This window comes from Felis catus, chromosome C1 (genome assembly GCF_018350175.1).
Source record: "Felis catus isolate Fca126 chromosome C1, F.catus_Fca126_mat1.0, whole genome shotgun sequence".
Classification (NCBI taxonomy): Eukaryota; Metazoa; Chordata; class Mammalia; order Carnivora; family Felidae; genus Felis; species Felis catus.
The window spans coordinates 131989635-132016385 of record NC_058375.1 but is presented as its reverse complement, the minus strand read 5'-3'; the positions used below and the strand labels follow the sequence as shown (position 1 = coordinate 132016385).

Genomic DNA, 26751 nt, shown 5'->3' with positions numbered 1-26751 from the left:
ATGATTCAAATTTTGACTACTGCAAATAAAGCTGCTACAAACATTCATGTGTAAGTTTTTGTGTGAACACAAGTTTTTATTTCTCTGGAATAAATTCCCAGGAGTGAAATTGCTGGGTCCAACGGAAATAGGATGTTTAGTTTTATAAGAAACTGCCCAGCTGTTTTCCAGAGAGACTGTACTGTTTTTCATTCCCACCTATAATGTATTAGTTATCCAGTTTTTCTCTGTATCCTTGTCAGCATTTAGTGTTGTCACTATTTTTATTTTAGCCACTCTTACAGATGTGTACGCTTTATCATTGTCATTTTAATTTGCATTTTCTTTTGATGTTGAACATCTTTTTCATGTGCTTATTTGACATTTGTATATCTTCTAATGTGAGATGTCTGTTCACTTCCTGTGCTCATTTGTTTATTGTTTTTTTTTTTTTTGAGTTTTGAGTGCATTTTTGTTGACACTAGCCTTTTGTTCATTTGTTGTGTGTTTTCAGTGGTCAGTTTCTACAACTATCACAATTCCAGACACAGAAGGATTTGTGTTCTATTATCTGATATGTGGATTGCAAATATTTTCTCCCAGACAGAAGCATGTCTTAATTGGTCTTCACAGACCAACTAGAACAACAGTTTCTAACTTTGATATACCTGCATAATTGAGGGAATGCTGTAATTACGAATGAAGTGTACAGTCTAAGTATTTCTCACACTAAACCATCTCAAAACTATCAGTTGTGGGGGTTACCAAAGAAATGGTTGCAAATTTTAGAATAAGACTTTAGCTTGAAAAGGAGATACAAAAACTTGTAATGCTAATAAATAGCTAGCATTTACTGAGTGCTTTCTATGTGCTAGATACTATATTATTATTGTTATTATTACATCTTCACAATGGTGCAGTGAGGGTGTAGCCAGGTGAAGGCTGACTAGTCTTTTCTCAGAAGAACCCAGAGATGAATAGACAAGGTGATTGAAAGGTGGTACCTTATACTTATATTTACTTCAGAGAGAAGCAGGGATGGAGCACAAAGAATGCTCGGGTTTCCTCAGTATATTTATTCTAGCAGTTACAAAATCTAAGCATTCTTAAGAGGGATAAAGTATTTTTTGAGATAGGCTAATAGTGAATAGGCAATTAACCCCATTCCACTTCCCCATGGAACAACTATGCTCCTTTGGAGCTAAAAATTCAATGTTTTAGAAATAGTTTTGCCCCCCAGAAAAATCATGCCACTTCTGGTTAACTCTGAAAGGATTTCCATTTTGGAGTATCCAGAATATTATAGTTCTTCTACAGGTATAATAAGGATATAATTTTATGATTTTTTTTCATTTGTTGTGTATTTTCAATATTACAACTACCACAGTCCTAGATGCAGAAGGAGTGTGTGTTCTATTGTCTGAAGGTAATGCTACAGGAGAATATTTAGACGATTTCAATGTTATTTTTTATACATGTCTAGAGTATTTAAAGTTAATCATCTGGGTTTTAATATCTATAGTATGTGTTCTTCCCCATGTATATCTTTAATGTTCTTTTGTCCGCAAAGATCTCCTCATAATACACTTTCCAGCAGTATTTTAAAGGCCTCATCAAACTTATTAAGTATTCAATTTTGAAGGTTTTTAAAAACAGGCATTTTTTTTTTAACTTAGAAAGGGCGAGAGAGAATCCCAAGCAGGCTCCATATTGTCAGCAAAGAGCCCAATGTGGGGATGAATCTCACTAACCACAAGATCATGACCTGAGGTGAAGTCAGAAGTCATATGCTTAAACAACTGAGCCACCCAGGCACCCCCACAATAGGCAATTTTTAAAAGGAACTTCTTAATCCTAGAATCAACTGAAGAGATTTTTAAAAAAATACTGATTTCTGGGACCAACTCAAACCAATTAAAATTTCTGGGAGTGAGGCCTAGGTATCAGTATTTTTAATAGTTTTCCAGATAATTGTAATGCATAACCAGGGGCTGAAAATTTTGAAATGAAATTTAGTAAGTGTTAGAAAAATATTAGAAAATTGCCATCTCTAGAAAGCCTTAATTTTAAAAATTCCTTACTCTATATATTTGCATTTTTGTTTTAATTCCATATTGCATAGTACATTGACTTAATTTGAGTCATTTAAAAAAGAAATGAGACATGTAAAGTGAACTTTCCAGTTTTAATTGTAACAAAACTGAAAACTTAATGAACTTAATGTTTTTAATAATTATAGAAAATAATTAGGTTATATTTTTCTAAAAATATGCAGTTGTTTCTTATATCAACATATTTCTATTGGAAATGTATTTTGGCAAATTATGTTATCCCAATTAAAAAATAAGCTGGGCTATTTTAGTCAAAATGTTGAAATAATACCTTACGGGAAATCTTTGGCTTCAAATAGGGTGAGAATGAAAGCATATGAATTAACCCTGCATTTTTATAATAATAGGAAAGATAGATAAAAAAGGTAGATTCTTTTTTTCATAGGTTTTTCAGTTTAAATGATGACTTTTCTTCCTTTGACATACGTTATTATTATTGAATCTAGGTTTCCTCTTTTGATTACCAAATCAAAGGTGATTTTAAAAATAATTATGTCTGGGGCGCCTGGGTGGCGCAGTCGGTTAAGCATCTGACTTCAGCCAGGTCACGATCTCGCGGTCCGTGAGTTCGAGCCCCGCATCAGGCTCTGGGCTGATGGCTCAGAGCCTGGAGCCTGTTTCTGATTCTGTGTCTCCCTCTCTCTCTGCCCCTCCCCCGTTCATGCTCTGTCTCTCTCTGTCCCAAAAATAAATAAACGTTGAAAAAAAATTAAAAAAAATAAAATAAAATAAAAATAATTATGTCTAACAAAAATAAGTCTATATTAGTAGTGGTATATTCTTCAGAAAGATCCGGCAGTCCTTTTGAGGATTTTTTTTTATATCAGTCACCTATTCTGAGAACATTGTAGTGCAAACACAATCATATTTCTTTGCATAGGTTTTAGGATACTTTTATGAACGTGCTCATATTTGATCTGCTTTCTCATGGCTATTGATTTAGCATTCTAAAATCACTGAGCAGTTTCCCCTGCATCAAAACACTATCAGTTTACTGCTCAATGATTCATCTTTTAAAATAGTGCAAAAGAGACCTGATTCAGAACTTATTCCAATAAGTGGACACTAATTAATTCTTCCATGTTATTAAGACCTGAATGTATGATAGTAACAAAATAAAAAATCTTATTCTGTGAAACAATTTACATTAAAAAATTTATAAATATGTACTTCCAAAATATGCATATATCTATGAATTTAAAACATATATCACCAATTTCTTGAATTCATAATAGGATTTTAAAGATATTTCAATTCTGTTTTATAAACCTGGGAATAAACATGCTCAAGAACAGTCAGAGGTTAAGCTAATACATTTAATAGAAGACAAGATGTACGTAGGTGACTAGATGATCTATCACATGAGTATGTATGTTAATATAGGAACTTCATTACTTTTTTTCCTATAAATCTTAAAATGATTAATCTTAAACTATTCCATCTCAATATCGATGTGAAAACTTAAGCCATGCCAGGTGGCCTATTGGAGCACTTCCTTTCCTTCTTCCCTGTTGTCATAGCATCCAGCTATGATTATTATATTAAAAAATTCTTTTGTAGAGATAATTCAACACTACTAGGCAGAACTCCTTGGAGACAACTTATAATTTTAATAATGTAATTAATTAAACAACCCATTCATGTGTTCAACGTCTATAAATTTTCTTCTCTGCTCTAGGTACTATGCTAGGTATTAAAGATCAAAGCTCACTACCAAACAGCCTCTTTTCTTTCAGCAAACTCCATAAACAAGGATGTTGAGTAGTAAACTCTGGGTAATTCTGACCCCAACAATGTAACTTTCCTGCTCTGTATAATAATTACTTTACACATCACAAGTTAGAATCTAGAAATTCCTGGGTGTTGGGTGGATGAGAAAGTTCTGACATTTGGTTTAATTTGGAGTTGGGCACATTTGGTACTAATGCACCCTTTCCTTCAAGAAAAAAAAAAAAGTATTGAGGAAACTTAGATAAATACAATCCCTTAAGTAAGGCCAAAAAGTATTGTTTTTAAAAATCAAGTTGAAGAAAATATAGTAGATTAGTCTATTGAAGCCAGGAGTGAAGTTAGTAGTGTAAATGCAATGCAATTGCTGCAGATGGGTCACAAATATGACTCTTCAGGTTCTTTGCAGCCAAAACAAAGAGAGAAATATGATCAGTTACAATTTTATATTTTCCACTATAGCTTTTTCTGGCACTGAACCCTGAAAGAAATTTCTCCCATGGGTTCTTGTATAAAGAGGTCACTATGTGGTATATTATTTTAGACACTATATCCTGGGAAGTGCAACAGTGGTTTTTCTATGGCTACTTCTTATAGCATCCTTCATTTAAATCAAGAGCACAATGCCAGAGCTCAATTCAGCAGCAGATTAAGTGAGAGAAAAAAATCCAGTGATCTAAAAATGTGGATAGCTCTCTGATTGTTTACCTTGATTAAAAGATAATATTTGGAATACCTAGAAGAATAGGTAATTTTGCTTAGAAGGAATTCTTCATAAATGTATTTATTAATTCAGTTATTGATGAACATTTGACAACAAAATGTTTGGAGTTCTATTTTGTACCATAAATCTTTAGTAAGATATTCTTCATTGCTGATTAAAGACAGAATTACGTGATTTGGATAGCCAGGTAAACAGAAGATAAAACAACACATCTGAACATTAAGTGGTCTAAATCAGGAGTTTTACTAGAAAAAAAAGCACAGAAGTAACTCAGGAAGTACCTATAGAATATCCAAAATTTCTCTCATAAAAAATTGAATGGTGAATCACTTTCAAACTGAAAATATTGTATCAAAGTATATAACTGGAATAGTTTTTATCTGATTATTTTACAAAGTGTTTAAAGCCAGTCATCCACAGTAGTCCTCAAAGGGAGAAAAAATCTGAAAACTTTATCCTGAAATGTCTAATTTTATTTGTTAGGTTTATTCTGAACCTTCCATACTTGTATTTAGTAAAACATACCAATAAGTCAATAAATAGCTGATCTATTGTATAGATTTGTAATATTATTTCTATTTGATTAAAATTGGTCTGAAAAATCATTTCTGTTCTCCGGATTGGGACTATTTGTAGTTGGGAGTCAATGCACTAGAACTCATGTGATTCTCTCCAGGTGTTTCCTTTCCTTTTTTTTTTTTTTTCTTTAAGTAGGGAAGGTGTGTGTGTGTGTGTGTGTGTGTGTGTGGTTTGTTCCCTTTCTTCTCTGAAGAAGATTCCAGAAATAATTTATTGCATTGTATGCTTGAGTGTATACCCCCATGTGCATTTCCATAAGTAGTTGAGGGTCTTAGAGGACCGACATGGAGCCATGGTCTTATTGTTACGACATGGACCCTGAGCCTACTGATAAGCATGCAAGTAATTATGTAGATGTATACTGAAAATCCTTGGCAATCAAAATATACACATCCTGAGACCTTTGAAAACCTCGAATACTACTATAACATGAATTGCCCATAAAATACAATAAAGCTAACCTACAGTGATTCACTGTGATGCGGGAATAATGGCCTTAAACCATTGGCTTGGTGTCTTTACCAAATGGTCTATCTCCCCATGACAGCATCTAAATTAGCCCAATTCAATTCCGTGTTTCAGTGACATTATCAATTTTTGAAATTTCTTCTACTTTTGTTTCACTTCAAAAGAGTTGAGACCAACAATTTGAATCTATAACTGACTAAAGTATATTTCACTGAAAGTAGAGGGAAAATTAATAATTTCATCAATGATGCTAGTTTCTCGAAAGAGTATTATGTGTTAAAATTTTCTGAGGCAAAGTGGTATGATGAAGAGAGCAAGCACTCAATTTGGAAACAGAAACTTTCTTAAAATTTCTGTAATGTACACTTACTAACTATGGACTCCTATAGATTTCTTGACTATTCCATGTATTATTTTTCTTATTCATGAAATGAGACAGTCATTGCTTTCAGTGTCACAGGATTGTTGTGATAATCAACAGAGATAACTACTAAGTGCCTATAAAAATATATGGTTTCACAGATAGTAAAAACAGTATATTTCCCTATTAGGCAGAACTTATATTTAAAGACAAAAATCTAAGCTTGCAACTTATTTTTCCCCCTCAAATCTAGTGCTAGGTGAACATTACTATTTAAGTGGCTACTGTTATGTTTAAGTTGTATAATTTAATTACAGGTCTATCGATAGACTATGTGGAAAACAAGCTTTATTGGATCAGTTCGGGAAATGGAACCATAAATAGATGCAACCTGGATGGTGGTAATTTAGAAGTAATAGAGTCAATGAAAGAAGAATTAACAAAAGCTACAGCCCTAACCATCATGGGTAAGTGCAATGGTTCTATAGCTAGGATGCTTCGTATTGACTGGGGGTTGATTAATTATGACCTGTTAAAAGCTTAGAAAAGTTACTGCTCCATTAACACCAGAAGCACATTCAAATTACACATCTCTGAGAGAATTTTTTGTTTTGTTTTGTTTTTCTTTTTTTAACCTTGCAAACAGACTTGTAAGATTATCCAGATTGGGACTTTGTGCTGTTACCAGTACAAACTTTACCATTATTAATTCTGGGCTGTGACTTGTATTTTTTTACGATTATTTTCTTTATTCTCATGCAGTGTTCTAAAGTATAATGGCCTTGTATATTTGTCACAATAAAGTCAAATTTGGCTTATCTCTGCCTGTAAAGGATAGCTTGATCCACACAGATAATTCAAAAAACAAGGCCACAGAGCCCATTGACCAAAGATTGAAATTATTCTCCCACAAATAATTCTTTCCAATTTTTAGGGATGAGTAGAGATCTTATAGATTTGAGCCTCATTTCCATTCTTTTTGCTTCAGCCTTTGGGGAAAAAAAGATGCTAACCAGAGAGACAATTAGGAAGCTAACAGGGAGGTATGGCTTTTCATAGAATAAATAATCACCTTCTATGTTGATATTGGAAGCTGATTTTTGAAATGTGAATTTTAATTAAATAACAGTTCAAATTTTTAAAAAGGTGTAAGAGTAGATTCCATTTAAAAAAAAAAGTGCTTTTTGGTTAGAATGAATGGCTGGCTCTAAACTGGAGTTCAGGGTGGGTCAGCAGTATGAAGATTATATATTCCACATAGAATCTTAGTACTTGGGTTTGGTTACAGGAAATTAGAAAACTGATTTCATATTTGGAATTGTAAACATGATATATTCAGGATAGCATATATACAAACAGTGTGTGTATATGTACATTCATATACATGTGTGTGTATGAAAGCCAATTCGAACATATATCTAAAAGGTTATTTATATAGGTGATAAATTAGGTCTTTTAAATCAATATTCCATAATCTTCACCTCTTTTATCCTTTCCCCAGAAGAAATGTTAATTATTTTTGGTTTTATTTTCACTAACGACTGTTGATAAGTATATAAAGTTTAAAAGTACATAGTTGTTAATCGAGAAAGATATGAAAATTTATTCCTTATTTAAAAAAGTGTTTTATCACCTTGACTTCAGTTACATTTAAAATATCTTAATGAATGTAAATGAGGTTTAGATTTGCAAAGTTTTATTTAAAACAGGAGGAGAGTGGGAAGTAAGAAAAAACATTTTAATTTTTTTTAATGTTTATTTATTATTGAGAGACAGAGAAACAGAGCATGAGCATGGGAGGGGTAGAGAGAAGGAGAGACACAGAATCTGAAGCAGGCCTCAGGCTCTGAGCTGTCAGCCATAGAGCCCCATGCGGGGCTCGAACTCACAAACCACAAGATCATGACCTGAGCTTATGTCGGACACTTAACCAACTGAGCCACCCAGGCACCCCAAGAGAAAACATCTTAAATTCAGTTCAGTTCAACATGTATTTGGAATCTTTTAAGTACAGGCAGTGTACTCGTCTCTGAAGTACAAATATAAACATGGACACTATTCTCAAACAAAACAAAATGTATATTTCTGTGAGGGAGAGAGAGAAAAGAGGATTGTTTCAACCAATCATTAATCACAAAGAATGATTCAGTTTCGGTCGCTGAGAAATGCAGGTAATAAATATAACTGCTTTTATCATAAAGTAGTGAGAATCACATGGAAATGTATGTGAATACACTTTCGAAAAAGTGGAATTTGATACAAACTTCAAAGGTGGAATCTGGCATCACTTAATTCGATCTTTAAAACACTTCTTAATTTTACCTCCTTGGACATTTGCAGATATCTGACATAGTGTGGAATCAGACGTTTAGTAGTTTTCTTTTGCTTAAGTTTTATTCCTAAATTGTCTTCCAGCTATCATTGTCACAATTTTTTTATTGTTTCTTAGAATTAGTGTTTCTTTTCATTTATTTATTTATTAATGTTTATTTATTTTTAAGAAAGAAAGAGAGAGCATGAGCAGGGAAGGGGCAGAGAGAGAGGGAGACACAGAATCCAAAACAGGTTCCAGGCTCTGAGCTGTCAGCACAGAGCCCTATGTAGGGCTCAAACCTACGAACATCGAGATCATGACCTGAGCCAAAGTCGGATGCTTAACCAACTGAGCCACCCAGGCACCCCAGTGTTTCTTTTATAAGAGTTTTTGACCAGGGGAGGAATTTAAACTTGTAAAAAAATATGTTATTTTTAATAATTTCCCAATTTTCTTTTTAGCATTTGGACATTTCCTGTACTGTTTGTATAACACGATGTTGCCATTCTTTTCGTTGTGTGTGTTCAGAAGTTGCATACACACTCACACACACACACACACACACACACACACACACACACACACAAGGATTGTACCTAACAAGTAGGTTATTTTAAAGGAGAAATTTGTTTATGATTTTCTTATAAAGCAATATGGAAATGAGGTTACTTTATATTACTCAGCTTTGCCAAATTAATAAGAAAATTTTGTTTTATGTATATTTGTACATATTTTAAATTACCTGGGTAAAAATAGCAGAGTTTAAATTCTGCAGCAATCCCAAATCACCACCCACATTATGTTTTTAAAAATTGAATTCCAATATATCTTATGAAATCAACCCTAATTAGCAAATAATATAGCCAAGAAACATAATAAATTAGAGAAAAATGTTAAAATGTTATAACATTTCAAAGAACGCTGTTGATTTATTCACACACACACACACACACACACACACACACACACACACATTGCCTCATAGAAAAATGGAAAGCTTTATAAAAGTTTCTGTTAACATGATTGGTACCCACCCTGCTGTTAGCAAATGAATACTAATCTTACAGAACTCGGTGCTATGAACAAAGTCTCAAAAATGGAGCAGCATTCCCTTGTGGCAAAAGAAAATAAAGTTTTGTTCCTTGATAAAATAGAAGAGAGAAAGTTTTGGGGAAATCATAATGTCTGTGTTGTGTCAGCACTGTGAAACTGGGAATCCAACCTTGCATAAATTAAAATTCTTATAAAAGTGAATGGCCATGTATGTATACCCCGCCCTGACACCATAATTTCATTAAACCATAAAGAGAAAAATATAACTAAAAATATCAGTGCCTCTAGGGTCAATAATATATTCGATGGATATATCAAAATACATCTTTAGTTGGAGGTTTAAAACTTACAGGACAATAACTTGGAAAAGCAGTCTAGGAACTTCTATTTTACAAAGTTTCCTAGTTTGGCCCTGAATTTGCCCTGCTGCTCAGATTCCCCCTTCTTTGAGAACTTCTCTTTCTCTTTGGGGATGGAAGAAAGGGTGATGACCTGTTTCCTGCTGAGGCTGAGTATTATAGTCATAATAAAAAGGCAATATAAAAATAAAACAGAAGAGCTTTACAACTTACTATCCAGGGGATTACTGATGATTATAGCTACAAATGTTTAAGAAGATATTTGCCTACAGTAATACTGAAATTACACATCTGGAAAACAAGGAAATAATTGTGCAATGAAGCTACCAGTTATATACCAGCATATACTGGCTCCTCCGACATACTACCTAAGCAATGGATGATAACTAGCTGAAAGTTTGTGCTATACTTAAATTTAGATGTGGTTTTCCTGAAACTGAATGAAAAATCTTAGACATTTCTTATCATTTTTTTCAAACCTCAAAGATTGTAAATCGTCACTAGAGTTTCCAGTTTTACTTGGAATAATATATACAAAATAAACTGAAGAGAGCTTTGAAATATTGAAATCAGGTAAAAGAGAAGTTATTTGGTAATACCTATATTAAATAAAGTAATCGTTTGATGATTGATCCAAGTCCAAGACCCCAAGACCAAGATTGCTCTATCCAAGTTTCACAAACACTTTGATACTTCTTAAAAGAAGTAGAGCTTAACTTCTTTCCCTTGAGTCCTTCCTGGACCTAGTGACTCATTTCTCATGAATAAAATAAGACAAATGTGATGGTGTGTAACTTCAGAGAGAAGGTCATAAAAGGCATGAGCCTTCCTCCTTGTCCTTCCTTCCTTGGACGGCTAACTCAGGGGAAAGCCAGATGACATGTCATGAAGTCATCCACACAGCCCAATCGGAAAGTCCACACAGCAAGGGACTGAGACCTTCCACTAACAGCCATGTGAATCATTCATTTTGAAAGCGGAAACTTCATTCAGCTCAGTCAAGCTTTCACATGACTATCACCCAAGCCAATGCACTACAGCAACCTCAAGAAGAGACCCTAAACTAGAACCACCCATATACCTGCTCCCAAATTCCTGATCCACAAATACTTTGTGACATAAATGTTTATTGTTTTAAGATACTAGAGTTTTGGGAGTATGTATTACAATAGCAAAAGATAAGTAATTTGTATGTCATTGCATTTACAGAACTCATTCATAAACAGATTTATAAAATCCAATACTTATTTAATAGAGTCAGAATAATTGTGAATAGTAAAGCATGTCAGGTATAATAAGACATAATGTCATTTGTACAATGACTGTTTGGATGAGGACTCTTAACACATTTTTCCGTGAACTAAATGCCTGTGTTCCCACAAATTCATACGATGAAGCTCTGATGTGATGGTATTAGGAAATAGGGACTTTGGGAAGTAATTAGGTCTTGATGATGGAGTTCCCATGAGATTGGTGCTCTTCTAAGAAGAAACCAGAGAGCTAATCTCTCCCTCAGCCATATGAGGACATAACAAGGAAGTGATGGCTGATCTTGGGCTTCTAGCATCCATAACTGTAAGAAATATATTTCTGTGTTTTGTGCCATTTAACCTATGATGTTTCTGTTATACCATTCCAAATTAGCCAAGACAATTTACCAGGTACTAGAGTTAAGCTCACTAGCCTATTAACTTGGAACATCAAATTCTTCCCCATTAATATATATATATATATATATATATATATATATATATATATATATATATATATATAATGACCTTGTCAATTGTCTTTCACAAACTGTCAGAGTCAACAAAAACAATAATAACTGCTTTCAAATACAATAGCTGGCAGGTCTAAAGTTATATCTGCTACTTATTTGTCTTAGATATTTTTCTCAATATTTAGCCATTCTTTTTATGGAAATTTTCTTTCATAAATATACTTCAGTTTCATGAAATAATGATACTCTAGAACATTTTCTTACATGATTTTTAGATGGTTAGTGCTATAACATAGTGTTCAGTCAGCTCTGCTATATTTAACTATTGATTACCTAGATGCAGAGCTTTTTTGTTTATCTGTATTCAGTTTTCCTCATAACTTTGGGCATTTTCCTGATCATTAACGCCTGCAGGGGATAGTGAGGTAAACTTAAATTAATCAAGTTGCCATTCAATTTTAAGTGCCTTTGTGAGGAGAAGGAAGAGGTTGAAACTATTGACTAAAATTAGGGTTTGTGAGTTATTTATGGATTATATTTAACATACTATTCCTTTTCATTGTCAGCATACGCAGTTTGAGAGCAGAGTCTATATATTGTGTTCACATTGAAGAGAAAGTTAGAAAAATCAATTTGCGGTACTGAGAGAAAAGACACACATTAAACAAATGAACTGGCAGAAACAGGTTTATTGGTATTTGGAGAAAATTAAGATGGAATTCAGGAAATAGCAGGATGGTGACTAATCTGCATTTTGTATTTTTTTTGGGGGGGGGGGCATGGAAGATATGGGCCAAATGGACCACAGATTTAAAATAGAAGTGAGGGTTAGGGAACTTAGGCAAACTAGAAGAAATCTGTATGTCTACATAAAAAATCCTTGGCATTTGTGGATTTAATGGTCAGCATCTTATTTAATCACAGGCTGATCTTGATATAGTCCATTAAAATGTATGTGGAGTTATTTGTCAAGCTTTTATATGGCAAGAGTTTGAGTTCTGGGCACTCCAAGAGGTATAACCTTGAACTTAAAACCCCACCCCACACTCTTAAGAGCTATTTATTGATTGTTCTTTGTTACTCCACTGTATGTGCAGTTCATCTCATTGAGATTCAATTGTGCATCTAGTTTTTGTTTTGTTTTATGATGCCATATGACTTTTGGAAACTGTATTTACAAATGAGAATACCAAAGTTAACATTGCATGTTCTCCTTGAATACTGTCTGAAAGATCTTCCTCTGCCCTATAGTCCTTCTAGCTGGACATCGAATCAAATTGAATGAGACAGAGTAACAGGAGAAAACCAAACTTAATAGGCATATGCACAAGGAGTCCACACAGACATGAAGTTCCAAAGACAATGAGGCGATATGAAGCTTATATGAACTAGGGAGAGGGATAGGGGCCTGAGGATACAAAGGGGAGGAAGCTTGTTAGGAATAAGGGAATAGGAGATGTTTAGGGAAACCAGATTGCTCTACTATTGCAGATACATTTTTTAGGTAGTAATCTCGTCCCATTACAGTCTCTCATTTCCAATGTAAATTTAGGCAGTTGTGTGGGAGGCAAAGAGCTTTTCCTGCATTTGCTGGGTTTTGATTACTTTTAATTCAAAATAATATTTATGTCAAACTGGTCCATCGTGGGTCAGCCTGCCCTGGGCCTCTATAACGTCAATGCATAAATACAAAATAGGTAAGTAGTCTTTACCGTGTGATTAAATCATCGACTTCTAGAATTTAATGTAAGAAATCATTAAAGTTATTATATTTATCCATTTAAAAAGTGTGCTTTTGATATCTACTATTCACTAACCAGCTATGGATCTGGGACAATTACTAAACTGTGGTCCTTTATTTTCTATTCTGCAAAATATGAGCTGGGACCATATGAGCTACAAGATCTTAAAAACTTGTATGATTTTATTGCTCATGGGTTGATCCAAGGCACAAGAAATAGTTTAAAATAAACTGTTAATTAATTGGAAGCAATACTTGAGAGACAACAAAAATTTTGAATAAAAATAATATTTTCTTGTGAAATTATGCTAATCAGAGTTCATATTAATGTATTCTGGATGTGAAGCAAAAATATTCTATTTTGACTTTTACTTGAGAATTCAGTGGATGTTTACAACATAGAATTGCTTAGATTACTTGTCTTAGAATAGGTTTATACTTTTTATAAATATCTAAGTAGCAGTCTCCAATACCCATCTAATCTTAGAATCACTTGCAAAACTTGGTAACTTCTCTTTAAAATAAAAGAAAGATTGAATCACAGGTAAAGGCAAAAAAAAAAAATCTTTATTCATTTTCTATGAATACTTAAGCTCTCTCAGCTGAATTTTTCTGTTCTCAATCACAGTTAAATATACTATTGATCTGTTTCAAGTAGCACTTTGCCAGAATAAGCTTAATATGTAAATATTAGAAGGATATTGAATTTTGGCTACTGTTAGGATCAATAAAGGAGAAGAAAAAAGCATGTTCCATGTGCATTTTCAGTCCCCTATCAAAAACAAACTCAGCCCTATAATGAGTAAAAAGTTGGCTTCTCACTTCTGTTGATTTGGTTATACACACATTTGTTTTAAGTAGGCGTTAACAAAATAAATGAATCGTTTGCTCTTTAGGGAGCCCTTGAAAGGCTTTAACAAATATAACTCCTAACAACATTTGATTATACTTTTCATAGGCTCACTTCACAGATTTGAGGTCATCATAATAGCTTCTATGGAGATTCCCAGTACATGGATGGTTTGTCTTGGGAAAGTCAAGGTTGACAGATTAAAATGCTTCCAGCACCATCTGAGTATCAGAGAAGGTCATATTTATTTGCTTAAGAATGAAAACAGTGTAAATATTGTTGGGGATGTAGATGTTTCCAATGTTCCCACAAGAGATTCTACAAAAGAACAGTTACAATGTCCTGTCTCTCTGCTGACTGAAGGAAATGCTAAGCTAATGGCAAAAAGAATTAGTCTTTACCTACTGATTCCTCTGTTTTTTGATGTTTTTTTTTTAACACATCTATATTCTTTTCAGCAAAATATCACTTGGTGTAATGACTGATGTTAGGATTTATTAAAAATAAAGCATATCTTTTAAGTGGCCAACTCCTGATTTCAGCTCAGGTCATGATCTCATAGTGAGATTGAGCCCCACATCAGGTTCTATGCTGACCGTTCTCAGCCTGCTTGGGATTCTCTCTGTCCCATCCTCTCTCTATCCCTCCCCTGTGTGTGTTCTCTCTCTGTCTCTCAAAATAAATTAATAAACATTAAAAAAAATAAAGCATAGATTATCTAGCACTTAGTTTGCATAAGTGTTATGAATTTCCTCAGATATATAATATATACCTCATAAATAACGATAGAAATGTGAAAAGATATATATGTACAATAAATAATTGGCTTGCAGAAATCATGAAAAGCCCCTTTTATTTCTGCTTTACTTCCTGAAATAAATTATTATGGCAGGTTCTCATGGCATCTATGAGATAGTATTAATGATAGCAAGTGACAGGCTACGAGTGTGGTACGTTTGTCTTGTTATGATCTTAAGGCTAAGCACTCACAGATTCAAAATACAATTTAGTTTAGAAGGATCCTATATGTTGTCTTCTTATGATAAGGCGACAAGTCTGATGACTTCAGAATTCTTGACTTTAATAATCCACCTTAAGGAGTCATTTCCTGTTTTGTACAAGGCAAGTCCACTTTACATGTTGTCAAATGCAGGGTTTTGTTAGTTTGTTTTGTTTTTAAATCAAAGCTTGCCAAATATTTCTCTCCCTCTGACTGTGACAAAAGCTAAACCTTAGGTTTAAACAAGTCCTTGCTTCTTGTGAAAAAATTTTCCTCCCTTTCTTCCTTTCCTTCTTTCTTTTAATCCTCTATCCCTTTCTCTGTCCCTTGAGTTCAGTCTTCTTCTATTACTGATACCTATGCCCCTTTATTTGTTTTGTTGCTTGTTTGTTGGTCTGTTGGCTTTTCTTTCACAGTCTAGCTAGGTACTTAACAACTTTTGTTTGGGCTACTGCAATGGCCCCTTAACCTTTTTTTCACTCTCTGAATCTCCAGTCTCCAAACTACCAAGACCTCCTATGTTCATACCAGCTGTGGTGCCACCTACCTCACTATAACATTTCGGGGGCTGGAAAGCACTCACAGCTTAAACTCCTTTTCATTCACCAAAAGTTGTCTGTCAGGGCATTATTAGTTTCACCTTAGAGAGTCAATAAGATTTGTTAAAACCCAAAGTATTATTAGTCCCACCTTATAGAAAAAGAAATTCAGGGTCAATGGGATTTGTGAAAATTCATTCCCCTGGGACTCAGCTCAGATCCTGACTCAAGTTAAGTGCTGTTTCCACCTCCAGGAAAAGCCTTCCTGGTCATAACTTGATGTTTCGTGTGATGCACCTCTACTCCTGCTTCTGATATTCAGGTGCAATACATCCAGGAAAACTTTGCCTATATTTGATTACACCTTACTTCTTTCTTTTCTTTTAAACCTTGTTTATTTATTTTGAGGAGAGAGAGAGAGAGATAGAGAAAGAAAGAAAGTGAGAGTGCAATCTGGGCAGGGGCAGAGAGAGAATCCCAAGCAGGCTCCATGCTGTCAGCCCAGGGCCAGACAAAGCAGCTGGATCTCACGAGATCATGATGTGAGCCGAAATGGAGGGTTAGATATTAAACCAACTGAGCCACCCAGGCGCCCCAATGCCCTAATTATTTCTATTTGTCTTTCTATTTCTTGCTCCTGTACGAATTTCCATATTTATCATCTACCCTAATGGGCGAAATGCCGCCCATCAAGGCCCACTTCAATTTTTACCTCAGTGTGATTTGAAATTTTTCTCTCTTCTGAACCCCTTTGTATTTTCCTAATGTAGTAGAATATATATATATATATATATATATATATATATATATATAGTTGTTTCTAATGTGTGAATCTGTCACTTCTCCATAATTTGGGACATTTTATTCATATATGCATCATTCATGATACACAGCAAGATGCTTTACACTGAGTACATTTCAGTAAGTACTAATAGAATGTATGAATAAATAAAACAATGACCATTTACATGCAAAAACATCTGCCACAGCAATCAAAATATATTTTCAAAGCATGCATGTTTATGCAGAATGATGGCAACCATAAGTCTAATATAGAATTTAAATATGTATTGAAATAAACTTTAAAAGAAAATACTTTATAATATAATGATTTGAATTGGAAAGGGAAAAATGAGTAATAAGATAAAGGTGTAAAATATAGTCAATGATTTCTGGCACATAATATATATATATATATATATATATATATATATATATATATATATATATATACATATGCATATAGAAATGTGAGAAAGAAGGGTTATATTGGATTGTGTTTGTTCTCAAAGAAACTAAACAGCTTAATGGAAGAAGAAAATCAAATACAAACACAAATAAAAGACTTCCAAAATGGAACAAAAACTTTAGTGTTTGGAATGTTTTAGGCTCTTAAAGGTAGTCTCTCACAGCTGGGTCTAACAGCATTATTCTCTTTAATAATAATAATAATAATAATTGACAGTCTAAATAAATAAAGCATTCTAGATTTTAATTTACAAATCTTACCTCATGTAATTCTCACAGGAATCTCTAGAGACAGGTAGCATTGGCCCTGTTTATTCAAGAGGTCTCAGCAGAGTCTCAGCTAGCTTAAATTAATCACTCAGGGTTACCTAGTTAATAAATAGTGTAGCAAGCTTTCTAGTCCATCATTCCTAGACTTTAATGTCTGTGTTTCTTCTAGGAATTTGTCCTGTAGACGTAGTTACACTAAGATCTATGTACACTGAGATGTGAATAAGAATATAATTTGAAATTGTAGTGAATACAAAAGTGAGGGGGAAAAGCTGTATATCTATTATAAAGGACTAGCCAAATGAATCATGAAATACCTGTACAGTGAAATACAGTGCAGCTATTAAAATGGGGTACATCTATATATTGATTTGAACTATTACCCAAGATATATATTTTAATTATAATAGCTAGGACCAAAAAGTCTGTAGAGATTGCTCCAATATTTATTATATGTATGCATTTCTTCACTTAAAAATACAAATTTAGATATGTTTTTAAATCATATTTTTGTCCATTTTGCTGCACTGTTTATTTCAGTAACTATTATTTACAGAGCATCTACTCTCTAAATGTACACATACTAGTGCTAATAGGCATGGTACCAATGCAAAGAATATATCAGGACTGCAGTGTTATTGCTGGAAACAATGTGGAGTGTCCACGGTCAAAGCTGGGTTTTCTAACATAATTCTAACTTCAAAGTTAGAGCTCTTTTCACTATGCCAGTTATTCTCAACCCAAGGCAATTTTGTCCACCAGGGAACATTTGGGAATGTCTGCAGCATAATGCACACACAACTGCTAGGTAGAGAGGTTGCTGCTCTCACTCTAGTGGGTATAAAACAGGGGTACTGGTACACATCTTATAGACACAGTGTAGCCCCCTGTAACAAGGAACTATTTGGCTCAACATTCCATCCTGCTGAGGTTAAGAAACCTCTATATCAAAAACATTCCTTGCATATTCTCTCTTTTAAATGTAACAATGAAAAAGGAGTTTGGATTTGTGTATCTTATGTTTATACTTATGTTGATCTTATCTATTGTGTATTATGCAGGCAGTAATTTATTTGTCCCAACTTTGATTCATTACTCATTCAACAATTCATCAAGTGACTATTATGAGCCAGGCACTAATTTAGGTACAAGGAATACAACAGAGCTTACAGCAGGTAACGAATCCATCATTAAGGGGCTGCTATTCCCAGTGGGAGAAAACAAGTATATAAGCAACTACACTACTGAAATAAAGTTTGTCAGGTGGTGAAAGGTACTAATGGAGAAAATTCAACTGGGGCATAAGAATGAGGAGTGCAGAATTGAGCTGAGAGGAAGGAGCCAGAAAAATTACAATTTTAAGTAGAGAGGTCATGGCAATTTTTACTAGGAAATGACAGTTGAACAAAAACCTGAAGCGAGTGAGTGAGTCATTCAGGAATCTGGGGGAAGCACATGTAAGGCAGAAAGAACAGGAAGTGCAAATTGACTATTTGACCATATTTGTGAATACCTGTTGCTTTTAGATGGCGAGCCCAAAACATTTTTCTAATGCCGTAGGCATGCAATTTACTTTCCCACTCCATGAAATTTTATTCTGCTTAATTAAAAAATACTTGATATTACATTTGCTACCACTAAAGCAATTTACCAAAATAGAATACATAGTTAACTTATGCTTATAGTATGAGCTAGAAGTAGTAATTTACAGTAACTTCTGTAAAGGAAAGATTTTAGCTTTCATGTTTAAGAAATTCTTAATGATGACGAAATCAGCTCTGCTGCATGTGTTTTCTTTATTTCCAATTTATTACATAAAATGTTACTATTAATAATTATGCATTTTAATAGGAAAGAAGAGAAATTTCTAGTAAATGTGATTCTTTCAAGCTGTTCTGGTTAATGTTTATGGAAATTTAAAAAAAAACATTAAATCAATCATATGAAGAAAACAATAGTTACTTAGAACACTTAACTTTGAATAACTCTTAGTTTGTTGCTTTAATTTCAGAGGTTTTAAAATTAAAGCTTTAATGATTTATATTTTTTTGGAATTGTTTTTATGTCACTTAAACTTATCCAGGGTTAGAAAGAATATTAACTTATTTAAAAAAAAGACTGAATTTTTTGAGAGAATGATTTCTAGACACCAGATCATATATTTATAAAATATTACTCAGAAAGAATTCATGAAAAATGGAATATAATATTTGAAAATGGTGCTTTTAGTTAAGGATCGTTAAAACAGATCAGAAAAATTACCCCAGTTGCTATCTCAAGGGTTGAAAAAATGTGAATGCTCTTAGACATATGAATGATCATCAGTGCACTTGTATTAGATGTTTACATAATTATTGTGCTTATACTTGAATTATGTAAGCGTATTCTACTTAAAAATATCAGTAATGGAAAGCTGAACAAACAACATATCATTTAAAAAGATTCAAATGATATTCTGTTTACTTAAAAACTGTGTTTACATCTACTTTTCAGAAAAAGATCCAGTGACTTGTTACACTTATATTGCATCTCTATCTGTAATTTGACATATGGAAACCACTTTATTTTAAATGCACTATAATTATGCTATATATTTAAAGTAATTCTCCTTTCAAATCATACTTTTCAAAAAGGGGTAAAGATACGTTTTAGAGTACACCGAGCAATGTCACTTAGTGTAAAGAACTTCAAATATATCCACCTAAATTTTCTAAGCCATCAGTCTTCTAATTGCCATAACACTATTCATTAAAGTAATGGTAATATATGAAATATATCCAGGCAGTTTGCCCAGCACTAAGTATAGTACATAGTTGTCTTCTCTAAGTACTCAAACCACCATTAATGAAAACTAATAGCCCATCAAAATTTACATTAAAAGTACTACTAGAAATCTCCAAAGGACTATATGTGATACTATTCCAGCAATTTTTGTCACCTTAAATTGCTGTGTTCCAATATGTTGCTCTTCTTAATGCTAATTACCTAACAGAATGGATAAATACTACAATTGCAAAGTACATCATAGTACTATTTTTGTAACTAGATTATAATTAGTGATCAGAGAATGGTCTCGTTAACATAAATGGTGTAATTAAATCATCTCAGCTTTACCATACTTAAAAGCATTAAATAGTGATTGTCTCCCCTTTGTAAACTATTAAAAGTTAATTTTTCTGAAATCATTTTTCAGGAAAAATAAATTTACATTGTTCATATTTATAGCATTAAAAAAGTGTATTTGAAAATGCATATTTTTTAGTAGAGACATAATTCTCTATATTGCCCCATGTCTCCTCTTTCATTTAAAAAGAAGAAAGTGTTTAGACTAGAAAAAGGCGTATTTTAGATTTATAATAGATTTTTGAGTTAATATGATTACAACAGCAGTGTAATGAATCTTGAAAATGAATCAAGAGAACCAAAGAGGTCATTCCACAAGTCTGCCACTATACTACACGTATTATCTCATGTTGGGATGTAATACATAACTTGGAATCATAGTAAGATTTGGTGAATATTATTCACTTAAACTGTAGTTAAACAATAGGATTTGAGCCTTTTTTGCTATTTGGCAATTTTGTTCAACTCAAATTAGACTTAGATGGCATTTGATCACAAAGGATTTTCTGGGACCGTCTATACCTAGATTTAGGTAAATGAAAACCAAAATATTGTATCTGGGCATCAGTATGTTTAAATTTCTCCCCCCCCCCTTTATAATTAGCATTAGCACAATTTCATTATAATATGAAGAGAATATTAAGAATTACAATGTTAAAATAAATGTCCTCATTAATTTAATTCTAATTAATAGTGTTCCATATTTAAAACTATAACCATTCAAGGAATATCCTGAGTAGAATGGGGAAAAATGAAAGAGCATAAATCATGTGCACCTTTTAAAAATACTGTGCTTTTAAATTTTCAAATTATGTGTAAAATTGTTCCATGGAGCTTACAATATAGATGTAGCAAAGATGGAAAATACTCAGAAAGGCCAGTGATGAGATTATTTTGTCCTGAATTGACTCCAAATGAGATTATATGTGGGAGGAAAAAAGACTGTAATCGTGGAATAGAGGTAAGAGCTTTGCCTAAAAGATGTGATGAGATTTAGAACGAAAGGTAGGTGACCCAGAAACCTTTAAAAGAGGACTCTTTAGTTAGTGTAGTAGCAATACAAAAATAATACATGTGGCATAGTAAGATCTGCTAAGATTTGAATTTGGAAGAAAAATAAATTTTTGTTGTTGTTGTTGTTGTTGTTTATTTGTTTTTAAGGATGATTTGACCTTGTCATCACCAAGATTGCCTTTAATGGAGGCAAAAATATAAAACACCTCTTAAGTTGGCATATTTCTTATATTTCCATTGATAGACAAAATACATAATAGCTTTTTTATAGAAAGTAGGAATAAAATATAGTTTCAGTAAAATTTCAAAATTATTTAACCATGTTTTATTATTTGAAAATTTAGGGGAGCCTGGGTAGCTCAGTTGGTTTAACCTCTGACTTTAGCTCAGGTCATGATCTCCAGGTTCATCTGTTTGAGCCCCTGCTGGGCTGTGTGCTGCCAGCTCAGAGCCTAGAGCCTGCTTTGGATTCTGTGTCTCCCTCTCTCTCTGCCTGTCTGCTGTTCACACTCTGTCTCTCCCCTTCTCTCTCTCTCTCTCTCTCTCTCTGTCTCTGTCTCTGTCTCTCTCTCTCTCAAAAATAAATAAACATAAAAAATAAGTATCCCTTTAAAAAAAGTTATTTGGACAACCAGCCCCCTTGAGAGATGTATTTCCTTTTTTGAAACAGTTAATACACCTCCAAATCATTTTCCATGCAAATTAGATCTAAGCATTAATATATGTGTGTACTTTGTGTGCGTGTGTGTGTGTGTGTGTGTGTATTTTTTTTTTCTCATGATACTGTGCCATCTAGATTTGTTCCTGGGAATTCTGGTGTGAGAAATCTAGTCAAAGTTGGAGATTACTTGGTGTAGAATAACAAAAATCACCTCTCCAGATCATCTTTTTTCCTAAAAAAACATTTGTATCAATAAGGTGACAATTTTTTCTTTCAATCCCAAATGTAATGATAAATGTATTATTTTCAAATTCAGAATTATATTTCTTTTTCAGAAACATTATATTGTGATTTATTTCAAAAATAGAGTCCTTATCTAGTAGTTCTCTAGATACAAAAATGAGGGCATAAGAAAATGATCACATAAGGATACTCATTCTGAACTTCTCCATAAAGGGCACATGCATTCTTCTTCTCTTTGTAATTTATATTTAAAATATGACATTTATGATTTAATAAATTATAAAATAAAGAATTATAGAATGATTTTTACTTTACAAAACATTTTTTAAAATTTTCTATTTCAAAAGCATGCTCCAGCTGGCAAATATCTATCTCATCCAACTCAGTTGAAAGTATTGAGTTGCAGTCACATAATATTTTGCTGATTATGTAAATGGGCAATTTTTTCCCCTGATATGTGCCATAACATGGAGGTTTTACATGTTTTTATTTTATTTTATTTTATTTTATTTTATTTTAATTTTTTTAACGTTTATTTATTTTTGAGACAGAGAGAGACAGAGCATGAACAGGGGAGGGGCAGAGAGAGGGAGACACAGAATCTGAAACAGGCTCCAGGCTCTGAGCGTCAGCACAGAGCCCGACACGGGGCTCGAACTCACGGACCATGAGATCATGACCTGAGCTGAAGTCGGATGCTTAACCGACCGAGCCACCCAGGCGCCCCTACATGTTTTTATTTTTAAGTGAATGGATATATTAAATTATTTGGGAAGGGCAAAAACATGTCAAATGGGAACACCAAAGATTATTTGTAACTATTCTTAACCTTTTTCCCAATAATTTATTTATATGTAGACCCACACATCTATTTCTATTTCAGTGCATTTTTTCGTATTAATATTTTGTCAGTATCAGAAGAGTTGGATAGTAACTGCAACAACAACATTCATAGTTCAATAATAAGGACAGAACAGCAAATTATCCCATTTAGAACAGCCATTGAAAGCAATTTTAAAAATAATGGAACCTTATAATATACTGTGTGTTCAAACCAGAATAAAATGCTAGTTGGTTAATTCTCATATTAAAAGAAAAAAAATTGCTCAAAAAGCACACTGCAAAGATGACTTAAGTGAAATTTAAGTTAAATAATATTAATGCAAATACAGTAAATTCTTTTAAAAATGGGCAAAAATAGTAACATTTTAAAATATCAAGAATTTTTATTGTAAAACTGTGGTTTAAGGCTTAGGTTAAAATTTGACATATTGAAAAAATAATTATATATAAACTTCATTTCATTTCTCATTTGTCTTAAACATTGCTTTCTCAATCAATGAATATTTCTACAATATCATTTCTATGTTTACCAAATATTCTACTGTATGCCTATATGATATTTCATTTTTTTATGTTTATTCATTTTTGAGAGACAGAGAGACACAGTGTGAGTGGGGGAGGGGCAGAGAGAGGGAGGGACAATCTGAAGCAGGCGCCAGGCTCTGAGCTGTGAGCAGAGTCGGACATGGAGCTCGAACCCACAAAGCAGGAGATCAAAACCTGAGCTGAAGCCGGACATTCAACCGACTGAGCCATTCAGGTGTCCCTATGTGATATTTCATTTAAGTAATCACCTATATACAGTTAAGTTTTAAAAGTTCTTTTCTTTTTAATTTTTTTTTTGAAATTATACATATTGTGATGGCTATTCTAATAACTATTATTTGCTGAGCTTAGGGTACAGTTTTAGATGTAGCATTTCTAGGTCAAATTGTTTACAAACTTTTAAGGCTTTGCCATTCATCTTCTTTTGCTCTCCCGATATTTTGTCAGTTGATAATAGCAGTGGTACTATTTTGGTCTGCTCTCTCTCCTCACTTGAGCTATCTGGTTAGACGCCTAGTTTTCTTTATTTCATTCAGAGTGGCATGGTTCTCAGACCCTTCTACAACATGACGGTTATCTTCTAAGCCTATTTCTCGTATTTCAGACTCTTTCCAAAAACTAAAAAATATGACCTGCACATAATAATAAAGATATATTTAGGACAAGATCTTCTGAGATTAATATTTCCTGGGTACCATTTTATATGGTATTTGATTACTAGGAACAGAGAGTTTCATTCTGGTTATCTCTGTTTGGAAAACAGTAGAGTTTCCGGGAAGTCCTTGCCAAAGAGGTACTATTTGGGCTTACACTTGAATAACAAAAAAGATCTAGCCTTGTGAAAATTCCCAAGGATGATTTTCTGGGCAGAGAAAATAGCAAATAAAAAGGCCATTAGGGCAAAAATTTCTTGCATCGTGTGGTTAATGTGGCTAGAGTGGCAATTTATTCTAAAAGCCAGTTGAAGGATTAAATAGGAGTTTTATAATCAGATATATTTTAAAAATATTATTTCAGAGTGTGTGAAGAGTGGGCTATGGGAAAAGCATGAATAGACACTAGAAAACTTCAGGAGGCTGTCATAGGAGTTCAGGTGAGAGACTGTGATAGCTTGGACTAGTGTGGTACCAGTAGAGGAAGAAGGAATGGAGGTCTTAGAAAGACTGTGGATGCAGGTAAATAGAATGTATTTTAGAGGTAAGGTTCACATCTGCTTTCAGTTTAGGGTGAATTTTCTCTCAGTTGTGCTTCTCAGCCTGGTCCTTCAAAATGTTTCAGACTCTTTTTAAAATAACTTCCCTGAGATACCTTTAACAAGCTAGTTGATATGGGATAGCGTATCAGTCAGCTAAGACTGCCATAATAAAACACTACAGACTGAGTAGCTTAAACAGTAGAAACTTATTTTCTCACAAGTCTGGAGGAGGGAATTCCAAGATCAAGGAGTCAATAGGCCTCCTTGTCTTGTAGATGACAGCCTTCTCACCAGGTCCTCTTGCGGTCTTAACTCTGTGCTCATATTACTGATCTTCCTTCTTCTTAAGCTGAAGCCAGTCCTATTGAGTTAGAATCCCACCCTTCTGACCTTATAAACCTTAGTTTCCTTTTTGAAGATCCTATCTCTTAATTAAGTCACATTGGGGGTTAAGACTTCAACATTGAATTTGCGGAACATGCAATTCAGTTCAAAAGAGGAAAATCATCACTTAACCCTCTTTAAACCTTTTTTTAAGTAAGGGGGGCCCTTAACACGGGGTAAATTATTCTCTTAAATCTTTCATTTAAGCAATGTGTAAGCAAATATCAAACAGAGAAATTGTTTTCTTTGAACACGGATAATCTCACTTGTTTACAATTACAACTGTAAATCAAAGTTCTAATATTTTATTTTTCCTACCCTAATAGGTCATCTAGGGTACAACTCGGACTTGGTGATCACCTTTGGAGTGATCACTACAGGCTATTAGCATAATGATTTTACACTGTCAAGAATTACACTACTAATTTCAACCAACTCCCACATTCATGATTATGACTAGTATAGAGGAGAAAAAATAATTTTCCATTTACTCTTGTAGGTTCTTGGCTGAGAGCCCCCTGTAATAAAAGGGAAATTAACAGGAGAAAAAATAATTTGTATGTGTGTACAAAAGCCCCCTAAAGATAGGAGCCTTGAAAGACAGCCAGATGACTGAGGTTTATATATTATCCTTAGCTAAGGAAAGAGGCAAGCGTCTTGGGCTTCAAAAGGTAGAAGGCAATTCATGGGGAGGTGAAAAGAGGAAATATTTGGTAAACAAATGTTGCCTTGCCATGGACAGAAGTTTTTCTCAGATAAAAAAGTTATCTCTGGTATTAGGTCTCTTCATGGTACAGGCCTCCTTTCGAAACATAAATGTCATTTACAAAAGGCTAACTTATACTATCTTCAGAGCTTCTCCTGCGTCTTCTTTTTCCCAAAATAATCAGCTCAAAAAACCCTTAGGACAGAGGTGGGTATTTTGAGGTTGCACCTCATGCCACCCTTCATTACCCACAAGAGAAGTAGTATAAAATCATAGAAAAGCAATGCAAATCCATCCGCCATCTTAAAAAAGTAATTCCACACACAGTCCTGCTAATACTGAGTAGGAATATTTTTATCAATTGTTTATGTAATTGAATCAATATAGTCACATATATGTTTCAGATTTTGTGTTGACTCATTTGTTTATTCAACAAGCTACCAATTATTGTCTTTAATATTCAAGTCATTTCGCTAATACTTCGTATATTATGTGGGTGTGGAAGAAGTTTTCTCATTTTATACATGAGGAGACAAATATTGAGGAGACAAATATTGAAGGTCCAAATAAGTTTCTTAGGTTCACCCAGAGAGTAAGTGTCATAGCCAGGCATCAAAGCAGGTATGTATGACTCCAAAATACCTTCTCTCGCCTATTATGATGACTCTCAGCCAGCTTTAAAAACTGTCCATGTGACCGGCATTGGCATATGTATGGAAGACAAGAGTTAATAAGACATAATTCTTGCCCTGAAGAGTCTTACGTTTTAAATAAGGAGGCATAAATGTAAATTAACAAAGTGTTAGGGGATTATGAATGTTACAATAGAATCACACACAAACCACAGAACACAAAGGGTCAGGTGAACCACTCTATCTTTTGAGGGCAATCAAAGGTTCCAAACAGAGGTATCATTTGAGCTGAGTCCAAAAATCTGTATATGTGCCCATTATGCAGGTAATGGGAGTAGAAGTGAGTGTAGCAGTGGA

At 33.6% G+C, this 26751-nt stretch overlaps 1 protein-coding gene across 1 annotated transcript in view; it reads left to right on the top strand.

The window, feature by feature from the left end:
- Positions 1-26751, top strand: part of LRP1B (LDL receptor related protein 1B) — a 1940511-nt gene that overhangs the window by 1375682 nt on the left and 538078 nt on the right. The window contains exon 34 of the mRNA XM_023259298.2: positions 6268-6417. Within this exon, the coding sequence (XP_023115066.2) occupies positions 6268-6417 (150 nt within the window). The remainder of the gene's footprint in view (positions 1-6267; positions 6418-26751) is intronic.